The following is a 17,749-nucleotide window of genomic DNA, read 5'->3' as shown; positions in this document are numbered from 1 at the left end:
ATTCTTCTGTTGAGAATTCTATGTTTAGATCTGTACTTCATTTTTAAATTGAATTATTTGATTTTTGATGCCTAGTTTTTTGAGTTCTTTATATATTTTGGAGATGGGCCCTCTGTCAGATGTAGGACTGGTGAAGATCTTTTCCCAGTCTGTAGGCTGCCGTTCTGTGTAGGTTGTATTATTTAATCTTCAAAATAGTATCATTTTATAACCCTGGCAGTATATATTTTACAGGTGATACAGTTGAGGCACTTTTTTTCTTTTAATTTATTCTTTTAAAAAAAGCTATCTTTTCTCATTTTACATGCCAAATCTAGTTCCCCCTCCCTCCCTCCCTCCCTCCCTCCCTCCCTCCCTCCCTCCCTCCCTCCCTCCCTCCCTCCTGGTCCCTGCACTTCCCCCCTATCCTCTCTTCCATCCCCTATCTACTCCTCAGAGAGGGTAAGGCTTCCCATGGGAAGCCAACAAAGTCTGGCTCATTGCTTTGAGGCAGGACCAAGGCCTTTCTCACTATATCTAGGCTGAGCTAGGAATCTCTCCAGAGAGAATGGGTCCCAAAAAGTCAGGACAAGCAGTAAAGCTAAATCCTGGTCTTACTGTCAGTGGTTCCACAGTCTGCCCCAGCTATACAACTGTCACCCTCATTCAGAGGGCCTAGTTTGGTCCTATGCTGGTTTCCTTGCTGTCAGGTCTGAGTTGGGAGTTGAAAGGCTTCCATTAGCTTAGGTAAGCTGTTTCAGTGGGTATCCTCAATCATGGTCTTGACCTCTTTGCTTGTATTCTCATTCCTCCAGTTATAAATTGCTTCTAATCGTGTAACTAGGGCTTAAACCAGGGTTCTAACTCAGGATTGGAACTGGAACTCAAACTCCTTTAGCTATGGGTATTTTAGATATTTTTTTCTACTCACTACTTTGATGAGTATTTAGTTGGAATTATTAAAGCCTTTTAAAAGGCATGCACATTTAAAATTGTCTCACATGTAACCCCTTAGAAAAGGTAATAATTATTTGGCATTTCTTAAAAAAAGAATATGAGAACTGACTTGTTTATTCCCAACAGTTCTGGGTTAGGATTAATATTGTGTTGTTTTCACTTAAAATCACTGTTGCCTGCAGCTAGAGGCTAGACATCACTTTTTATATATGCAGGAAATGTTTATACTGATTGAGGCCAATATTTTTGGTTGGGATGCATGTTTAGCAATTCATGCCTCTTGTTGCATATCTCAGCAATTTGCTTATTTTTATTTTTGTGAATAGTGAGGGACATTGAGCTATTTCTAGTGTAAAGTTTCAGTATTGTTCTTATTCAAGCAAGTCTTTTTAATGGGCCTAGATACTACTTTGTCTTGGTAAAAAACTTAGAACTGGAATATCCTGCTTAACTTTTTTTTAATGTTATTGTTGATTCATATATTTCTAATAAATTTATATGAATGCCATGCTTTTAATTTTGAATTCATGGAAATTTTTCTTATGGAAGAATGAATACCTAGTATAATTTGGTAAGACTTTAAAAAGATGTATAGTCCATACTTCCATAAAATTGGTAAATGTCCAGTATGCAAAGTGCCAAAATCCTATGTTATGTACAAATTATGTACGGGCAAATTATGGCAAAGATTCTAGTGGGGATTAAATGATATAACCACTCTGGAAATCAACATACCGGTAGCTTTTCCAAACTTAAAGTATAACCAAAAGGCACTTTTGGTCACTTATCCCTTCTGGACTACCATCTTTACAAGGATATTTATAGCAGCATTTTTCATAATTGATTCACACTAAGTGAGTGGTTAATTAAACGGTGGATTATTCCTCAGCAATAGAAAGAAAAGCACATTGACATGTCCTTGACCTGGAGAATTTTGCAGGTGAATAAGGCAGTCCTAGAAGGTAAAAATCTCATGATTCTATTAAAGAGACATTATAGCTTTTTGGCATTTGGTTATATGTAGTGCGCATGCTCCTGTGTATGTGTGTTCCTGTGTGTGGATGGGCACAGCCAATGCATGTGTCAATGTATGAGTGTGGAGGACTAGGCTGACAGAAGAACCTTCCTGTATCACTCTCCACTTTCAGTGAGGCAGGATCTCTGCTTTGAGTCCAGAGCTTATTTACTTTTGTTAGTCTAGCTAGTCAGCTAATCCCAGAGATTCCCTGTTTGTGAAATTACAGGTAAGCTACCAAGCCCACTGGATATGCATGTGGGTTCTGGCGATTCAGCCCTTATACTTGCATAGAATGTACTTTATTTACTTATTCATCTCCCTGATCCATAATGTATTTACAAAATTCTAGAATTGAGATCAGGTTAGTGGTTACCAAGAACTATGTGGTACAGGGTCAGAGGGCAGTCAGAGCTGTAAAAGGGAACTTGGGAGATCCTTACACTTTTGAAAATGTACATCATGGTTATGTCATTGTAAATATCCTTTCATGATGTAATAGTTCTCTAAGATGTTTGCTGATGAGGGGAACAGGTGAAGTGTGCTGGAGTTTTGTCTCTTTTATTGCATCAGTATGTTGATGTAGAATTTTCAAGATAGGAAAGTTCAACCAAAGTCCCAGTGGAACATTTTGATCAACTTTTACCTCTCTTTTTTTCTTATTTCTTATATTATTTACCAAGTATAAACATATTTCCATTTGGTTTATGTTTAGTCATTCTGCTTATTTTTTAGGAGCCATTGAATCTCAGTATGACAGATTATATATTCTTAGATTCTAAATTTGTCTGTTTCTATACAGCATCTCTCTGTATGTCAGGGGATAAGATTTATTTGAACAAAACTTTCCAATCCTCACTTAAGTATACAAAGGCTGTGTGTGTGTGTGTGTGTTTGTGTGTGTGCGTGTGTGTGTAATGTGTTTTAAAATTTCAGGAGGTACCATGTGTCTTCAATAAAGGATCCATTACATACATTTGTGCATCATAATAATGTGTATAACTTTGTTTATAATGTACTTTGAACCTCAGATTTTGTGTTTCTTCTAGCATTAACTTTCTTGTAGCTATCTGGGGAGTGACTTTGAAGCTGTCTGACTCTTTGTATAAAATGTTTATATTGCACCTTCTATGTTAAATTCCTTACTTTTCATTTATGAGAACTGTTGCCAGTCTTTCATTACCTTCATTTATACGAAGATGGTTATTTATTTATATTTTTAAAAGCCACATTTCCCAATTAGCTCTTAAGCAGAGGCTCTATTCATTTTTGACAAATGGAGCAGAATAGGAGACTTGTTTGGAGAAGTTTCAATTTTCAAATTGTAAAACACCTTAACATTTTAGAAGATTAACATAAATGAGTTAGGGTATAAGAGACTTTCCTTAAGTCTGCTGTTCTGCTGGGTGGTAGTCGCACACTCCTTTAATCCCAGGACTCAGGAGGCAGAGGCAGGCAGCTCTCTGTGAGTTCAAGGCCAGCCTGGTTTACAGAGCGAGTTCAGAACAGCCAGAGCTACACAGAGAAACCCTGTCTCAAACAAAGAAACAAGAAAAAAAAATTACACTGTGAAATTAGGTGTTTATTTAGTTCTTTTGATGATTGTCAGCTTTGGGAATAATTCCTTGGAGAGAATGCAGAAATGCCCCATTTTCTTTTGGATCCGTTTTTTTTTTCTAATGGAAAGAATGACTATCCTTGATTTTTGTGTATGGAAAATTCTCTTAAAAATTTTTTGTGTCTTCTTATTGGTCTAGCAGTTTAGCTTAACCACCTTCTTACATATCCTTGGTTGTTCTGGTATGTTAGAGACTATGTAATAAAAAGGTGGGATTGGGGTAGGGGCAATGTAACTCATATAATATTGTTTTTAAAAGTGTAGAGTAACTTAAGTTTTAATTGTCTGCATTAATTCTGTCATGTACTAAATTTTTCTTGTTAATTTTCCTGAACTGGATTGGCTCTTACTCTTTAAGTCATTAGTCTATAAAGTGCACAGTTATATACAGATTATTCAGGTTAGGGATTCTGTAGCAAAAGGAACACTTAACCTTATAAGTGAAATTCAAATCTTTGCCTGATCAATTCCCCTAATCACAGAGGAAGTCTGCATTTTTGCTCTTGCCAGGTAAGTAGGTTGTAATTCTAAGCGGTTTGGTTTACTAAGCATGATTAAGACACCCTTCCCTTTGAGGTTTACCCTTTCACTCTAAGGTACAACTGTTTATCATCTTAGGTCAAAGGTTATAAAAAGCAGTCATCAATTAGAGCTTTATTGGTTGTAATTGGTAATGCTCTGAAAGGAGCCAGCTGAACTGAATCTGATAATAAAAGACTCTTTGTGAAAATATTTAATAAATTAACACTCTGTCGTGGACCGGGGAAGCTAATTATAAAGGCCAAGATTGTTAATCATGATGTTTACATTCTTCAAAAGCACAGACTGCTCCATAATCATTAGACCTCAGGTTTTTTTCTTTTCTATGTTTAAACCCCAGAGGGGATGCTCTTCCGTGCCTCCTGCCTGGGTATCGCTGCAGGAGGAAATGCCAAGACAAACACTGTTTATATGGGCATCTGAAAAATAAATAGGACTCTGCCAGAACATCAGACTGCCTGTGCTCTTTCCTAGAAGGGTCAGAAGTTTATGTAGATTCATTTTTGAATAAAATAAAATTTATTTTGAATAAAATAAAAAGTGGAAGCATTTGGAAAAAATGATGTTTTTAATGATAAATTGTCTTGAAGAGAAATTACCCTTTCTTCATAGCTTATTTTCTAAGATGTTTTAACATTGTGACATTGTTGTGGCTTTTGAAATGAAAGCATTTTTCTGACCTTTAAAATAGGTTTCCAGAGTTGTGACACACACCATCCTGACTCCTGAGTGACCTTGCTCGGGGAATACTCTGAATGGGTTTTTACATCTGGGAACAGAATGTTTCTAGATTTAAGCAATAGGGGGCATCTTGGGGTTGTTCTTTACATATGTTCCTGCAGTCTGATCTTTAGGGCAGTTCTAATGAAAGAAACCCTGCTTTGGGCCTGCTGTGCAAATTAGCCATCTGGTGAAGTGTAATATCCCGCTGAACATCATTATGGGGCCCTAGGAAGAGTGTTCCCCTTTACAGATGGACACAAATTAAAATCGCCCTTTAAGTTTTTTTTTTTTTAAACTCTGAATAAACCTGTCTACACTTGGTTGCTGTGACAGTTAAAAGAGTGTTCCAGCTGCAGGCAGGGTGGTGAAATTACAGGCTTTGCCCAAATGGAAATATTGCTTCCTGTAGACAAGCCGGAAGAACAATGGTTTGCATTTCCCTTCTTCTGTTCACCTCTTTGTTCTTTGTTTAGGTGTTTTGCTATTTCTTAGTCTGAGGGTTATTTTCTTTACAGTGATTAGTAAAAAAGTCTTTCATAGTCAGCATACCATAGAAAGAATTGCTCGGTTAAGACTTGTGAAGTCAGCCAATGTCCTAGTCAGTATGCCATCGAAGAGGATATAGTGTCTGTCCTCTTTTGCATACTTTGTAGAATTATTGCCCACATGAGGCGGCTTCTTGATGTCAGCTTTTTACCATTTCTATAACACTACACAAAAATTCCATTATTATTTTAAGACATGAGACTCAGTAACTACATGAAATAGGTGTTTGTACTTGGTTGTTCCATAGGATCAATGAGGTATTTTCCTTGCCTTACTGTGAAAAACAGTCTTTGTGGCTTTGTCTGTCACCTGTGCATATCCTCCAGACACTATAAGTCACCTCCATGTTAGTCACGGTGTCTAACACAATGCAAGTCTTCATAAGGAATTGATATACTTGCTGTTTAGGGAATAGTGATATGGGAAACAACCTGCATATGTTATGTGTACAGTTCTGTGGATTTCTAAATATTTAAAGAAGATCTATTATATTTATTTATTTATTTCCCCCCTCCCCTTGCATGAGTGTGTAGACACATGCCACAGTATTCTATGCTGATCTTAGGACAGTTTGGAAATCAGTTCTCTCCTTCATGCATGTGGTACTCCAAGGATTGGACTAAAGTTGTCTGGCTTAGATATAACCTGCTGAGCCAGTTTACCATTTACATCTTTTTCATTTAGGAGTATTTGTGATCCATACTTGGTTGAAACTACAGATGCAGAGCCCACATATATGGATGGCTAACTAGATATGGTATACATTTTATCAGTATGAGGAAAGGCATCCATAGAAAGGTTCTTTGTTTGACCTTTCCTTCGTGTCTCTCTCTCTCTCTCTCTCTCTCTCTCTCTCTCTCTCTCTCTCTCTCTCTCTCTCTCTCCTAGGCCCACATGGTCCCAATTGTTTGATGGTGCGCATTTGTAACCTATATCTGCAGAATGTGTATTTGAACTTGGTTAGAAGCCGATTTTCCTGCTCCTTTATACCTAAACACAAAGCCTCACACATTTGTCCACATTGGATGGAAGTATTCATTGATTATGTTTTATTCCTGTCTAGGCAAGTACTTAAACACATGAAGAATTCAGGCTTTTACTTGTATTTTATTTTCAAATATTTAATGTGATTCTGATATTTGTATGATTGGAGAATATGCCTTTGAGGATAGTTGTGTGGATAAAAGATGTTGAAGGATGTTTTTACCGCGGGACAGTGATCTTTAACCATGTAAAGATTTGTCACTTGTATTAGTTTAATAAAACACTGATTAGGTGTTTGACACCTAAAAGGTGGGGCCAGGAAGATCAGTTCATGGCCATCCTCAGCTACATGAGAGCTTATGTCAAAACAACACCCTCTCTACTACAAGCAAAACAAAGAGATATCTTCTTTAATATACTGTTGGTGTAAGTATATTAAATCATATCAGCCAATTACACTATAATAATGTTTGCAGAAAGCTTATCTAACACACAGGTTTTCTCTATAAATCACATTGTAAGCCTTTATGAGCTTAGGAACACTGGATAACATTTTATTTGTTACAGGTAAGGGCCATTTTAAAGAGCAGAATAATGAACAAAAAGCACAAAAATGCATACATAGAATGTGGCATTGGATAGGCCATGAAAGTGATACAGGTTTACAGTATTTGACCTGAAACAAAAGGTGGCGTATTGCCTTGTTTGACCTTAACTAAGAACATGTGCATTGGATAATTTGAAGTTTTAGAAATTCTTCACATAGCTATGAATATTTTTGAACAGGCTCTGAGTATTGATTTTGTAGTTCAGCTAACTTTTAACAAGTGATGAATTTGCAGGTTCAGAGTTTTTTCACAATGAAAATGCACTTTATCCTTTCCCCTGTGTTCCTTTTTTAAAATGAGATGCCATCAAACTGTTAACCCAAGATAGGAATGGTGTGTGAGCTTCTATTCTTTATCACAACATCTACTTTGTTCATGTGCCTTTAAATGCATCTCAGAACTGTCCTTCCTTCCTTCCTCCCTCCCTCCTTTCTTTCTTGGTTTTTTGAGACAGGGTTTCTCTGTGGCTTTGGAGCCTGTGTCCTGGAACTAGCACTTGTAGACCAGGCTGGCCTCGAACTCACAGAGATTGCCCTGCCTCTGCCTCCTGAGTGGGATTAAAGGCGTGCGCTACACCCCCCCACCCCCCGCCAGCTCTAATTCTTTCAATTTGTATAAATGTTAGGTCCCACCTGCTCCCCAAACATTTTCTGTCAGTAAACTAATCCTTTATGTCCCTCCCTTCTCCTCTCCTTCAAAACTGTAGAATCTGTTAGTGATTCAGAGTTTGGAGCTAAAATGAAGCCCCTGTGTTCATCTAGTGACCTGTTTCTGAATGGGGAAGTACTGCACCAGTTACTCAGACTAGACTGGGCAAATGCCTGCTTCTTGAATTTGCCTTTAGACACCAAGTTGATAAAATTGGCCGAAGGAATAGACTTATTAAAGGTGAATTATTTAATAGCCACCAGGGATAATCCAACTCACCTTTGTAAACTTGGAAGCCAGACTTATTAGATAAGTTGGTCCTTTTTCTATTGAAGGAATATTAGAAAGAAAATGAATTTGATTTTTATATAGAATTTCCTCTAGTATATTCTCTATCATTTACAAGAAAGAAATCAAATTAGTGCCTGATGGTCTAATTAGAATGGAGGCTTTGTCTAAATTCACGGCTAAGTGTATCTTGGCTCTGAAGAATGTTAAATATGTAATGTCACACTAGGATAATAAAGGTCATTTAGGGCTGTTAACCTTAAAATGAAAAGCCCTCCAGTGTATACAGCATGTAATTGACATTTAACAGCACCAGTATCCTATGTGTTGGTAACAAGTAGGGAATAACTTTAGCATATCAAATGGCAGTTTCCACTTGTTACTTAATAATTTCCTTCCTCATTAAATGGTGAACGAATAAAGTGATGAAACAGTCATGCTAATATTTGATTTCATTTTATAGATAAGAAGTACTTGTAGAGAGTGATAATCACTTTGGCAGTTTTAGGTGTTTGTTTTTAAGGTTACAAGGCTTACTTAATAGCCCTGATCCAGGGGCCAAGTTCATCTTGCGACCTGTATCTATTTAGCCTGTGGACTGAAACTGAGTTTGACATTCTTAACATAAAAAAGTAAGACTTTCTGAAATGTAAAAATTAGAATATCTATTTCGGTTTCTTCAAGAAAGGTTTTTGGGTACATGCCACATTTCTTTGTGGTTGTCTGCAGCCATCTCAGCATTGCAGAAGAATTAGTGAAGCAGCTGCTGGTCAGCCTGGAGAAGCAGTTGTCCTCTTTACAGAGGGTTTTTGCCCAAAACCCACCCCACGCTGTGGTATGTTTGTTTGATTGTGACTTCAGTTAGTCTTCTCAGTTCAGGTAGATAATAACATAACAAAGGAGTCATGCTGAATAAGCTTCAACTTTTTATGTGGTGGAAGAACACACCCTAGATATTGCATGAATAGAGGCTGCTTTCTCCTTACCACCTAGCTCATCTGATTTATCTTAAAAAGTAAGGGCATATATAAATGCTTGTTTTGGGTGAGGCTTCATATCTCATTAAGTCCATGTAGCAGCTGCACAAGGTTGAAATCTTTTTCTTTTGTGGTTTTAATTTTCAAATTTTAATTAATGTTTGATGGAGTACAGTAGGCATTTTCTTGATTGATGATTGATGTGGAAGGATCAGGCTCACTGCGTATGGTCTCCCCGTGGACAGGTGGTTGTTCTGGGTGGTATCAGAAAGCAGGCTGAGCCAGGCATGGGAACAGGTTGAAATCTTTACACATGAAAAGGATACTGCACAAGCACAAATGAATAGACAGTGAAATGTAAATTAGCAGCAAGGAGTCAGAGCAGTTCTATTGGTAGGACGGGCAGAACCGTAGTTAGAATCTAGTCACCTGGGTCTAAAATAGTGCTCTTAGTCTCCATGGGATCTTTCTGCTTCTTTTACTTGATTGAGAAAAGTTTCGGGTTAAGAATATGTTAGTCACAATGGGGCATATTATAACAAAACCCTCTCAGTTTGTACTATTTTGCTAGCGCTGCTATAGCAAGTACCACAAACTATATGACTTACAATAACAGAAGTTTGTTCTATCCCAGTTCTGGAAGCTTGAATTACAAATTAAAAGCATCTTGGAGGCCACACTCCCTTTTGAGACTATGGGAAGAATCTTCATTTCTTCCTGGCATCTGTGGGTCCCAGAAGTTCTAGGTGCTCTTTGCTTAAGTCTGAGTGGCCCCACCTCTGCCTCTTTCAGCACATACCAGTCTGTCCGAAAGAGCCTTTCTGGGTCTTCTTGGTAAGACTTCACCTGAGGAAAGGATTTGTCATCCTTAGCTCTTGCCTTTCTTACTTTGAATCCTATCTAAGCTGTTTTTCATTCTGGGCAGTTTTCTTTTTGAAATGTTCTATTTGTTTTTGAAGGGACATTTTCTTACTTATTGTAACATTTTACTGTTCTTTTTTAACTTTAATTTTAGTGAATTTATAATTACTGACTCAGAAACTGGCCTTGGTGTGCTAAAGCTTTCATTGTATCCATGTTGTTGTAAATGTCACTCCTGTCTATGCTTCAGGGTTTTGTGATTAGGTCATAGTTGCTTTTATTATTTGTGATTATCATCATTACAATAGTAGGTTTTGAGATATATGGTGTTCTTTAAATTCTACACCCGAAGTTTGCTCAATTCTTATCCATTTTAAGGCAATTATATTATTTCCTCTTGCTTGTTTTACAGGGTGCCCGAGAAACGTTTGAAAATTACTACCGAAAACAGAGACGAAAACAGGCTCGTTTGGTGCTCCAGCCTCCGTCAAACATGGTAGGCTTGCTACCTGCACTTTCTGTACTTTTACTTTTTTCTTCCTGGTAGCTAACTGTGCATGCTTGTGTATGTGTGTGTGTGTGTGTGTCTCTATGTGTCTGTGTACATTTATGCATGTGCACCTGCCTATATGTGCTTGGTGTCATTCTCACACAACTTTGGCAAATGTGCCTTGAAGTAAAAATGGCTGTCAATGTTCTTGACTGTTATGTGCTATCCATTATTTTATGTTCTAGGTATGTATCAGTTCACTCATTTCCATTGTTAATTTGTAGAATTGTGGCGTTATCGTTATACTTACCTTATGGTCTATGAGATTAAGTTCCCGAAAATAAGTAACTGATTTTCACATCTAAAAGTAATAACACAGAAACAGTAATTTTGCTTTTTTTGTTGCAGCATGAAACTTTAGATGGCTACAGGAAGTATTTCAATCAAATTGTAGGGTAGGTACATATTTAAGTTTCTATACTTCTTTTGTAAGAGTTATAAAAGATATACCTTTACTTTTGAAGTTTTTTTCTATTCTTTTTGGTAAATTCAAGAGAAAAAATAGATTTTTATTTTCTTATAATTAAGAAGGAACATCTCTGGGTCAAGATAACACAGCTCTCAGTCAGTGCTTGGGGAGGTTAGGAGACAAGTATCACCCTGGGCTGCACAGAGATACGCTATTTCAAAAACAAAAATGAAAGGGACAGCTTACCCTTTTTAGCATTATATTTTTGGAGGATGCTTTTATGAGTAAATAATTAAAAATGGACTCAAATGTTATTATACTTGATGTTTTGTTTCTTCATTCTTTGTTCCAATATGGAATGAGATAATCAGCCGCATTGGAAGAATTTTTTCAGACAGCAAAATATTTTAGGCCCAGAAGAATTTAGCAACTTTGTCACAACAATTTGGTTCTGTGCTAGTCTGAAAACAGCTGTGTATGATTCAGAAATCTGTGGGTAAAACGGTTACATTAAAACAGCCTTATTAAACAGACTGCTGCCAGGCTGATTAAACGGTTACATTAGAATAGCCTTATTAAACAGACTGCTGCCAGGCTGATTCCGCAGGGTGGGATGAAGAAGTTGTTCCCATCTAGAGTGGACACAGTAGTGTTAGGGTTACTGGATGAAGGCCCTCATAAACAAGCAGCTTTTTCCAACTATTAGATGGTGACCGTGGTTAGAAGAAAGGCAGCGGAATTTGATTATTTCATCGAGCTTACTTGACTACCTCTTTTTCCTTCTCTCACTTTTTCTCTAGCATTCCTTCTTTCCTCCATTGCTTTCTTTCATCAGATTTATACTGCTTCCATGTAATGAGTAACCTCCATTATGCCTCTCATTGAGGGTTGAAGGATGTAGCTATTGTTAGAGTGGTTGCCTAGCATGCATGGCTTTCATCCTCAGCACAGCAGAAAAGAAGGTGTGGTGGCACACACCTGTAACCCCAGCACTGGGAATGTGGAGGCTGGAGGGTCAGGAGTTTAAGGTTAGTTTTTGCTATACAGGCAGTGTAAGGTCAGCCTGAACTACATGCGACATGAGACCTTGGGTGTGGGTGTGGGTGTTTTAGTAATTTAAATACCTGCTAATTAAGTTTTCTTTAGATTTGAATGAGCATCAAGGTAACTGAAGATATGTTTTAAATGCACAATAAGCTAAAACAAGGAAATTCAAAACATAAAATTTAATTTTAAAAAATATCTTATTCTGAGTTTTTATTTTAAGATAAAGTTTCATAAGGTTACTTGAAAAATCATTCTGGAGCTTAGGCAAAGCTTGCTTTAGCCTCCTGAGTTTCTGGAGTTATAGACTTAATTAGGGGAATTATTTTGATGTGTTATATGTTTAATTCTTAAAATATATAAATTTCTACTTAAAATTAGCTTCTTGAAGTGTATTATATTTTTATACTATGTTGGAAGTAAGGTCTACAAGCTGTATATACTTCCTCTTTTAAATTGTTGGGCTCGTGGTTGATAGAAATGATACTTCCATCTTGGTATAGTATCTAAGATATTAATATGATTATAGGCACTTGTTCAATATGTTAAATAATTTTCTTTATGATAATGAATATCTTTCTTCAGAAAAAAGTATTCCCTTTGAATTACATGACAATTGCTAATGTCAAAGCTTAGCGGTCAAGCTATAGCAACTGTATCCTCTGACATCTGTGTTTTCTTCCTAATCTCAGCTTTTTTGTAGTTGAAGATCACATTTTGCATACAACCCAAGGTTTAGTGAATAGAGCCTACATTGACGAGTTGTGGGAAATGGCACTTTCAAAGACCATCGCAGCATTGCGCACCCACTCGGTATGTAGGGCACCACAGGAAGTGCTTCCTCATCACTGAGAATCTGCATAGTGTTTGGTGTTGCACTGATTTCAATTCGACATATATCTCTTTGGCAATCCATGTTTGGAGACTGTGAAAGTGATTAAATTATACTTCTGAGTTCTGTAGCACTGCGCTTGCCTTGTTGATGCTATCTGCAATAAGAAACAACCCCTCGTGTCTATCCATTATTCTTTGTGTGTCAAGCAGTGTTCTGTGTATTTTATATACTTCATTCTCACTGTATACAAAGCAGCATATTATCATTAGTATGTTGTTATGTGCTTCCTATTTATGTGCTCTTCACATTTATACATATTGCTAGAGAATTGCTGTAGTGAGTGTTGCTCTCCTTCCTTCTAGCTCTACAATTGGCCTTCCTCTCTGCTTGCCTAGGCTGAGACCTCTAGGCTTTTGCTGGCCAACTACACATAAAACTAACTCAGTGGAGGTGTTAGTGGCAGGATAGTGGACAACTTACTAAAACTTTAAAATGTCAAATTTCCTTATTGCTGGCTGCTCATCACTCCTTGAACACTTGTCCATGGTAGTCCTTCACTGTTCCTGTTTCTTATGCCTGGAATACCACTTTATTGATATTTGCATAAAATATAACTTCCTTAGTCTATTAGTTTAATTTATAGTCAGTATCTCAGTAGTTTTATTACTGGCAGGGTGTCTATCTTACATTGAACGAATGTATAATGTTTTAAGTCAACAGCAAATAAGAGCTTAGTAGATTTAAAAAGGAAGTCTATCAATTAAAAAACTACAAGTGAAAAGCAAGGAATGAGAAGAAAATGATTGTCATTGAAGTCGTAATGCTTTCCTGAGTGGGAGTGATGAGGTTCCGATGAGCATATCTGAGAGGTTCTTGGCAGGCAGCTAGTATTTACTGAGGCCGGTACAACTGCAGTTGCAGCTATTACCTTTGTTGTATATGTTCTGTTCTTAACATGAAAGGATATAAAGCAGAATAAAATAATGGAAAGATACCAAAATAAATTTGAATCTAAGATATAAAAATAGTTCTTTGGAAATTTTTGAGCATCAGATACAGAAATTTAATTCCAAGATAAGACTACATGCCATTTCATGATCAAGAAGACAAAGTTGAAGTCAGAAATTTATCCCATAGTCACAAAGACGTGGAAAATATGAAAAGAATAGTTTAAAAATGGGGATTGTAATTGGAAAATAGCTGACTGAGATTGAGAAAATACAGTGTCTGTAGTAATAGAAAAGTGGAAAGGGTTGATTGAGTGACAGTGAGGAAACTGACAGCCAATCCAAATGGACAGACATGCAGACTCTTCATCATGGCCATCACATTAATTAGTCCAATAAAAGGTGAATTACATTCAGAAATATTTAATGGACACTTCAGGTTAGTTCAAATAACAGGCTTTAATGCTCACTTCAAGGAATTGAAAGAACTCATGCAATAAAATACATGGAAGGAAGGAAATCTGGGGAAATTAGAAACTTATAATTAGAAAACTTAAAATAAGATGGCTTGAGTAGGTCCATTTCTGTCAATAACCCAGGAAGTGTGGGAGCGCTAGACCATGACACTGCTTAGAGCAGTTTTCACATAAGGAAATCCCAACAGTCTAGAAAGCAGGGAAAGAAGAGATTCAAGCAGGAAGATTGGAGCTATTTTTCATTGATATTAGTTTTGACATCAAAAAGACAAGGATCCTTTAGAAGTAACATAGACATAGAAAAAATACATGGTAATAGGAAAAACTCAAATACATCCTCATTATGGGGACATCAAACATATTACCATCAGATCTTGAGAGACTGCATGGAGAACAAATAATAAAGTTATAACTGAGGAAATTGGAATATCAGAATTGATGAAATTTTAAATTAATAGCATATACTCTTTAGTCTTCTTGTGGAAACTGTCTTCCAGGTCAACTAAGTAATCAGATGTGTGCAGGCAAGGTTATATGCTACTTATTTGCAATTTTTATTTTCTATTTATTTATGCTTATATTATATCCCTTTTACTGTTTAATGTCTTTTTTCTTTTTGTATAATTAGACTTACCTACGTTACCTGTCTTACTGATTCTATGTTTATCTGGTTTAAATGATCAGATCTTTATGTCTTTTTCACATCATCATTTCATTTTATTACATAATCATGGTTATTTGTCATTAAGTTTCCATAGTGTCATCAGTGCAGTGTTTGGTCAGGTTGTTTTCAGTATTTTGTATTTTCTAATGTTTGCATATAGAGAAAGATAAAGATTTATTTTGAAAATGGCTTTAGACACACACCACAGTTTTGATACAAAGTGTTTTATTGTTGCTCATTTTAAAATAATCTATCCATTTTGATTTTTTTAAATTTTTGTATTTTAGTTTATTGATTGCTGAGCCATCTTGTTGACCCCATTTTGTTTTCTTCTTTAAAGAATTTTAAAATGTGTTTTCACATGTTAAAGATATAGATCTTTTTACTGAACTCTGTCTCCTTAGTTCTTCTCTGGTTGAGTTTGTTGTTACCTTGTGCCAGAAAATGGTTAGACTCGTCTAATAAGTGCCTGTACCAGGTGGTGTATTAAACAATGTCATAAGTAAAAATGCAATATTTTTATGAGATATTTCTCTCCCTTTTGCCTATTTCCTTTAGTCCTACTGTTCTGATCCAAACCTTGTGTTAGATTTGAAGAACCTCATTGTACTCTTTGCTGACACACTCCAGGTACGTGCATGATTGACACTTGCCTTTCTAGAGGAGGATTCCACCAGCTATGAATTTCTCTCCCAAGCCTGACTCACTCTATTGAGTTTCTAATGTTTATTCTTTTTCTAGAGCTAGATCTTTCTATTTCTTTATAATAGTAATCAAGGCTTTATTTTGACCAGTTATGCTCTTTTAAGTAGCTCCTATTCCTTTTCTCTGTCAGAGGAAAAGAAGTGCTCACATCATTTGAAAATTTAGAATTTTAAGTGTTTGTAATTCCAACCATAGCACCCATGTACTACCGTTTCTTAGTGATGGTTGGTTTGAACCACATTAGAGTAGAAATAGATATTAGTGAGATAGTAGTAGCTGCACTTTCTCCCTGTTCTTAGAGAATTCTTTGGACAGTAAGTTGCCATAGGAAGAACTTATCTAAGAGTATATATTGGTTTAAATTTTTATCGTTTTCTTTTTATGGCTGAACCTAGAAATTTTGATATGTGTCTTTGAATTTTTGAGTGCTAAACACTAGATAGAAGGGTAGAGATGAACAATTCTGATGTCATTTTTTATTGTTTAAATAATGAGACACCTTTTAGCAATTTTACTTTTGTTTATTTAAAAAGTCTCCTTCGAAAACAAATTATTTTCTTTCAGGTATATGGTTTTCCTGTGAATCAACTTTTTGATATGCTTTTAGAAATCAGAGACCAGTATAGCGAGACTCTGTTGAAGAAGTGGGCAGGTGTTTTCAGGTAAGGGACTGAAGTTTCCATATTCCTGTCCTTTCCTGCCCTATGCATTGCACCTTTGCAGGAGATAAGCAAGACTTTACAGAGAAAATGAGCACCTAGAGCATATGGCTTAGTTTTTTGAAATGCTCCAGTTTTCCAGAATTCTAGTAATTTGTAATGATTTGTGAACTGATCTTCCAAGGCAGCCTATGTCGGTATATTAGTACCTGCTATGTTGGGAAAGCCCCATAGTCCGTTTGTTATGTTTGTTTCCTTAAAGGCAGACTTACTGCTTCACACCAAATTATCTTGTCTTCTTACCATTGTATAGTTTTTGTTTTTCCTAAAGATCATACTTAGTTTGGTAGTGGTAGTTAAGCTGTCATGGATAGTAGTAGGTCCTTAGGAAAACGTTTTATTTTACAGACAGAGTCTCCTACTTCCCAGGATGACCTTGGACTCCTGATCTTTCTTCTCCACCTTTTAAGTGCTGGAATTATTCGTATATCCTACTGGGTTTGGCTCACTTTTTTTGAGCTATCCACTATTTAATAACTTACGTTATCTCTCATCATTATTTTTCATAAGCAGAGAACTGGCTTATAGTAGTTCATATCTGAAGCATGCTGTTTAAGTAGTTTTGCAATATACATACAATAATGGGAAATTCTTCTGGAACATTTCCTCCCAGCATAGGCCTCTTGGGAATAGTTCTTTAGTACACATCTTTGTCATTTCATTTCAGTTTCTAGAAAGATAAAGCTATCTTCTTGTTTTAATCTTAATTTTGTGCTTGAAGTTTTAGCCACAGCAATACAGCAAGACAAAGAAAAAAAGGAATACAAATAGGGAGGACTAAAATTATCCTTATTTGCAGATGATATGATTCTCCACTTTTAAGACATCTAGACTCCACCAGAAAACTCTTAGAACTTTTAAACATCCTCAGCAGAGTTGCAGGACATAAATCAATATCCTGGAATCAGTAGCTTTTCTATATTCTAAGATCAGGCATGCTGAGAAAAACTCAGGTTAACAACCCCATACATCATTCATTGTATCCTCAAATATATATAACAAACAAAAAAGAAACCCAGGAATAAATTAACCAAGGAGGAGAAATGCCTCCACAATGGAAAGTAGGGTCTCTGAAGAAGTAAAGAAGACCCTGGAGGTTAGAGGACCTCTGGGTCTCTGGGGCTAGTTTTATGGAAATGACTGTATTATCCAAAGTAGCATGCAGGTTCAGTGCAGCCCACATTGGAGTTCCAGTCTCTCCTTTACTTCAAGAGTTCTTCTTGCCCATTGCTTGTGTCTCCTTGTCAGCTTATCTTGTTTTCAAGTTTATTTTTAAACCTTCACCCTCATCTTTTAATCTTATTCTGAACAGTTCATGAACATATCATTATTTAGTTCAATTCATTCAAATATTAATGTAAGTGTGTACACTTCTAGAATCCTGATGTAACTAGTGCTGATGATTGCTTTCGTGGTAAGGTTATCTCTGCAGGCAGTAGAGACAGCATGGACTAGCCACTGCATTCTGTGCTTTCATGGGTTTCTGTTTGGATTTCATAGGAAGTTTTCTGCTTTCAGAGAACTCTTAATGTACTCAAGGAGAGAGAACTTATTACTGGAAAACAACATTTGTGATTAGTACAAAGCAGAAGATAGAGGAGAAGGAAGATAGCTTGGATTAATTATTAGAAGTTATTTTTTCTCTCTGACACTTTC

The 17,749-nt window shown here is 36.5% G+C and overlaps 1 protein-coding gene across 3 annotated transcripts in view; it reads left to right on the top strand.

The window, feature by feature from the left end:
• Positions 1-17,749, top strand: part of LOC142856324 (exocyst complex component 6B) — a 523,494-nt gene that overhangs the window by 234,694 nt on the left and 271,051 nt on the right. For all 3 annotated transcript variants that reach the window (XM_075983673.1, XM_075983672.1, XM_075983674.1), the window contains exons 9-13: positions 10,157-10,240; positions 10,643-10,689; positions 12,440-12,560; positions 15,228-15,299; positions 15,939-16,036. In XM_075983673.1, coding sequence (XP_075839788.1) covers positions 10,157-10,240; positions 10,643-10,689; positions 12,440-12,560; positions 15,228-15,299; positions 15,939-16,036 — 422 coding nt within the window. The remainder of the gene's footprint in view (positions 1-10,156; positions 10,241-10,642; positions 10,690-12,439; positions 12,561-15,227; positions 15,300-15,938; positions 16,037-17,749) is intronic.

The sequence above is a fragment of the Microtus pennsylvanicus genome, chromosome 8 (assembly GCF_037038515.1).
Source record: "Microtus pennsylvanicus isolate mMicPen1 chromosome 8, mMicPen1.hap1, whole genome shotgun sequence".
Lineage (NCBI taxonomy): Eukaryota > Metazoa > Chordata > Mammalia > Rodentia > Cricetidae > Microtus > Microtus pennsylvanicus.
This window is presented reverse-complemented; position numbering and strand designations above follow the sequence as displayed.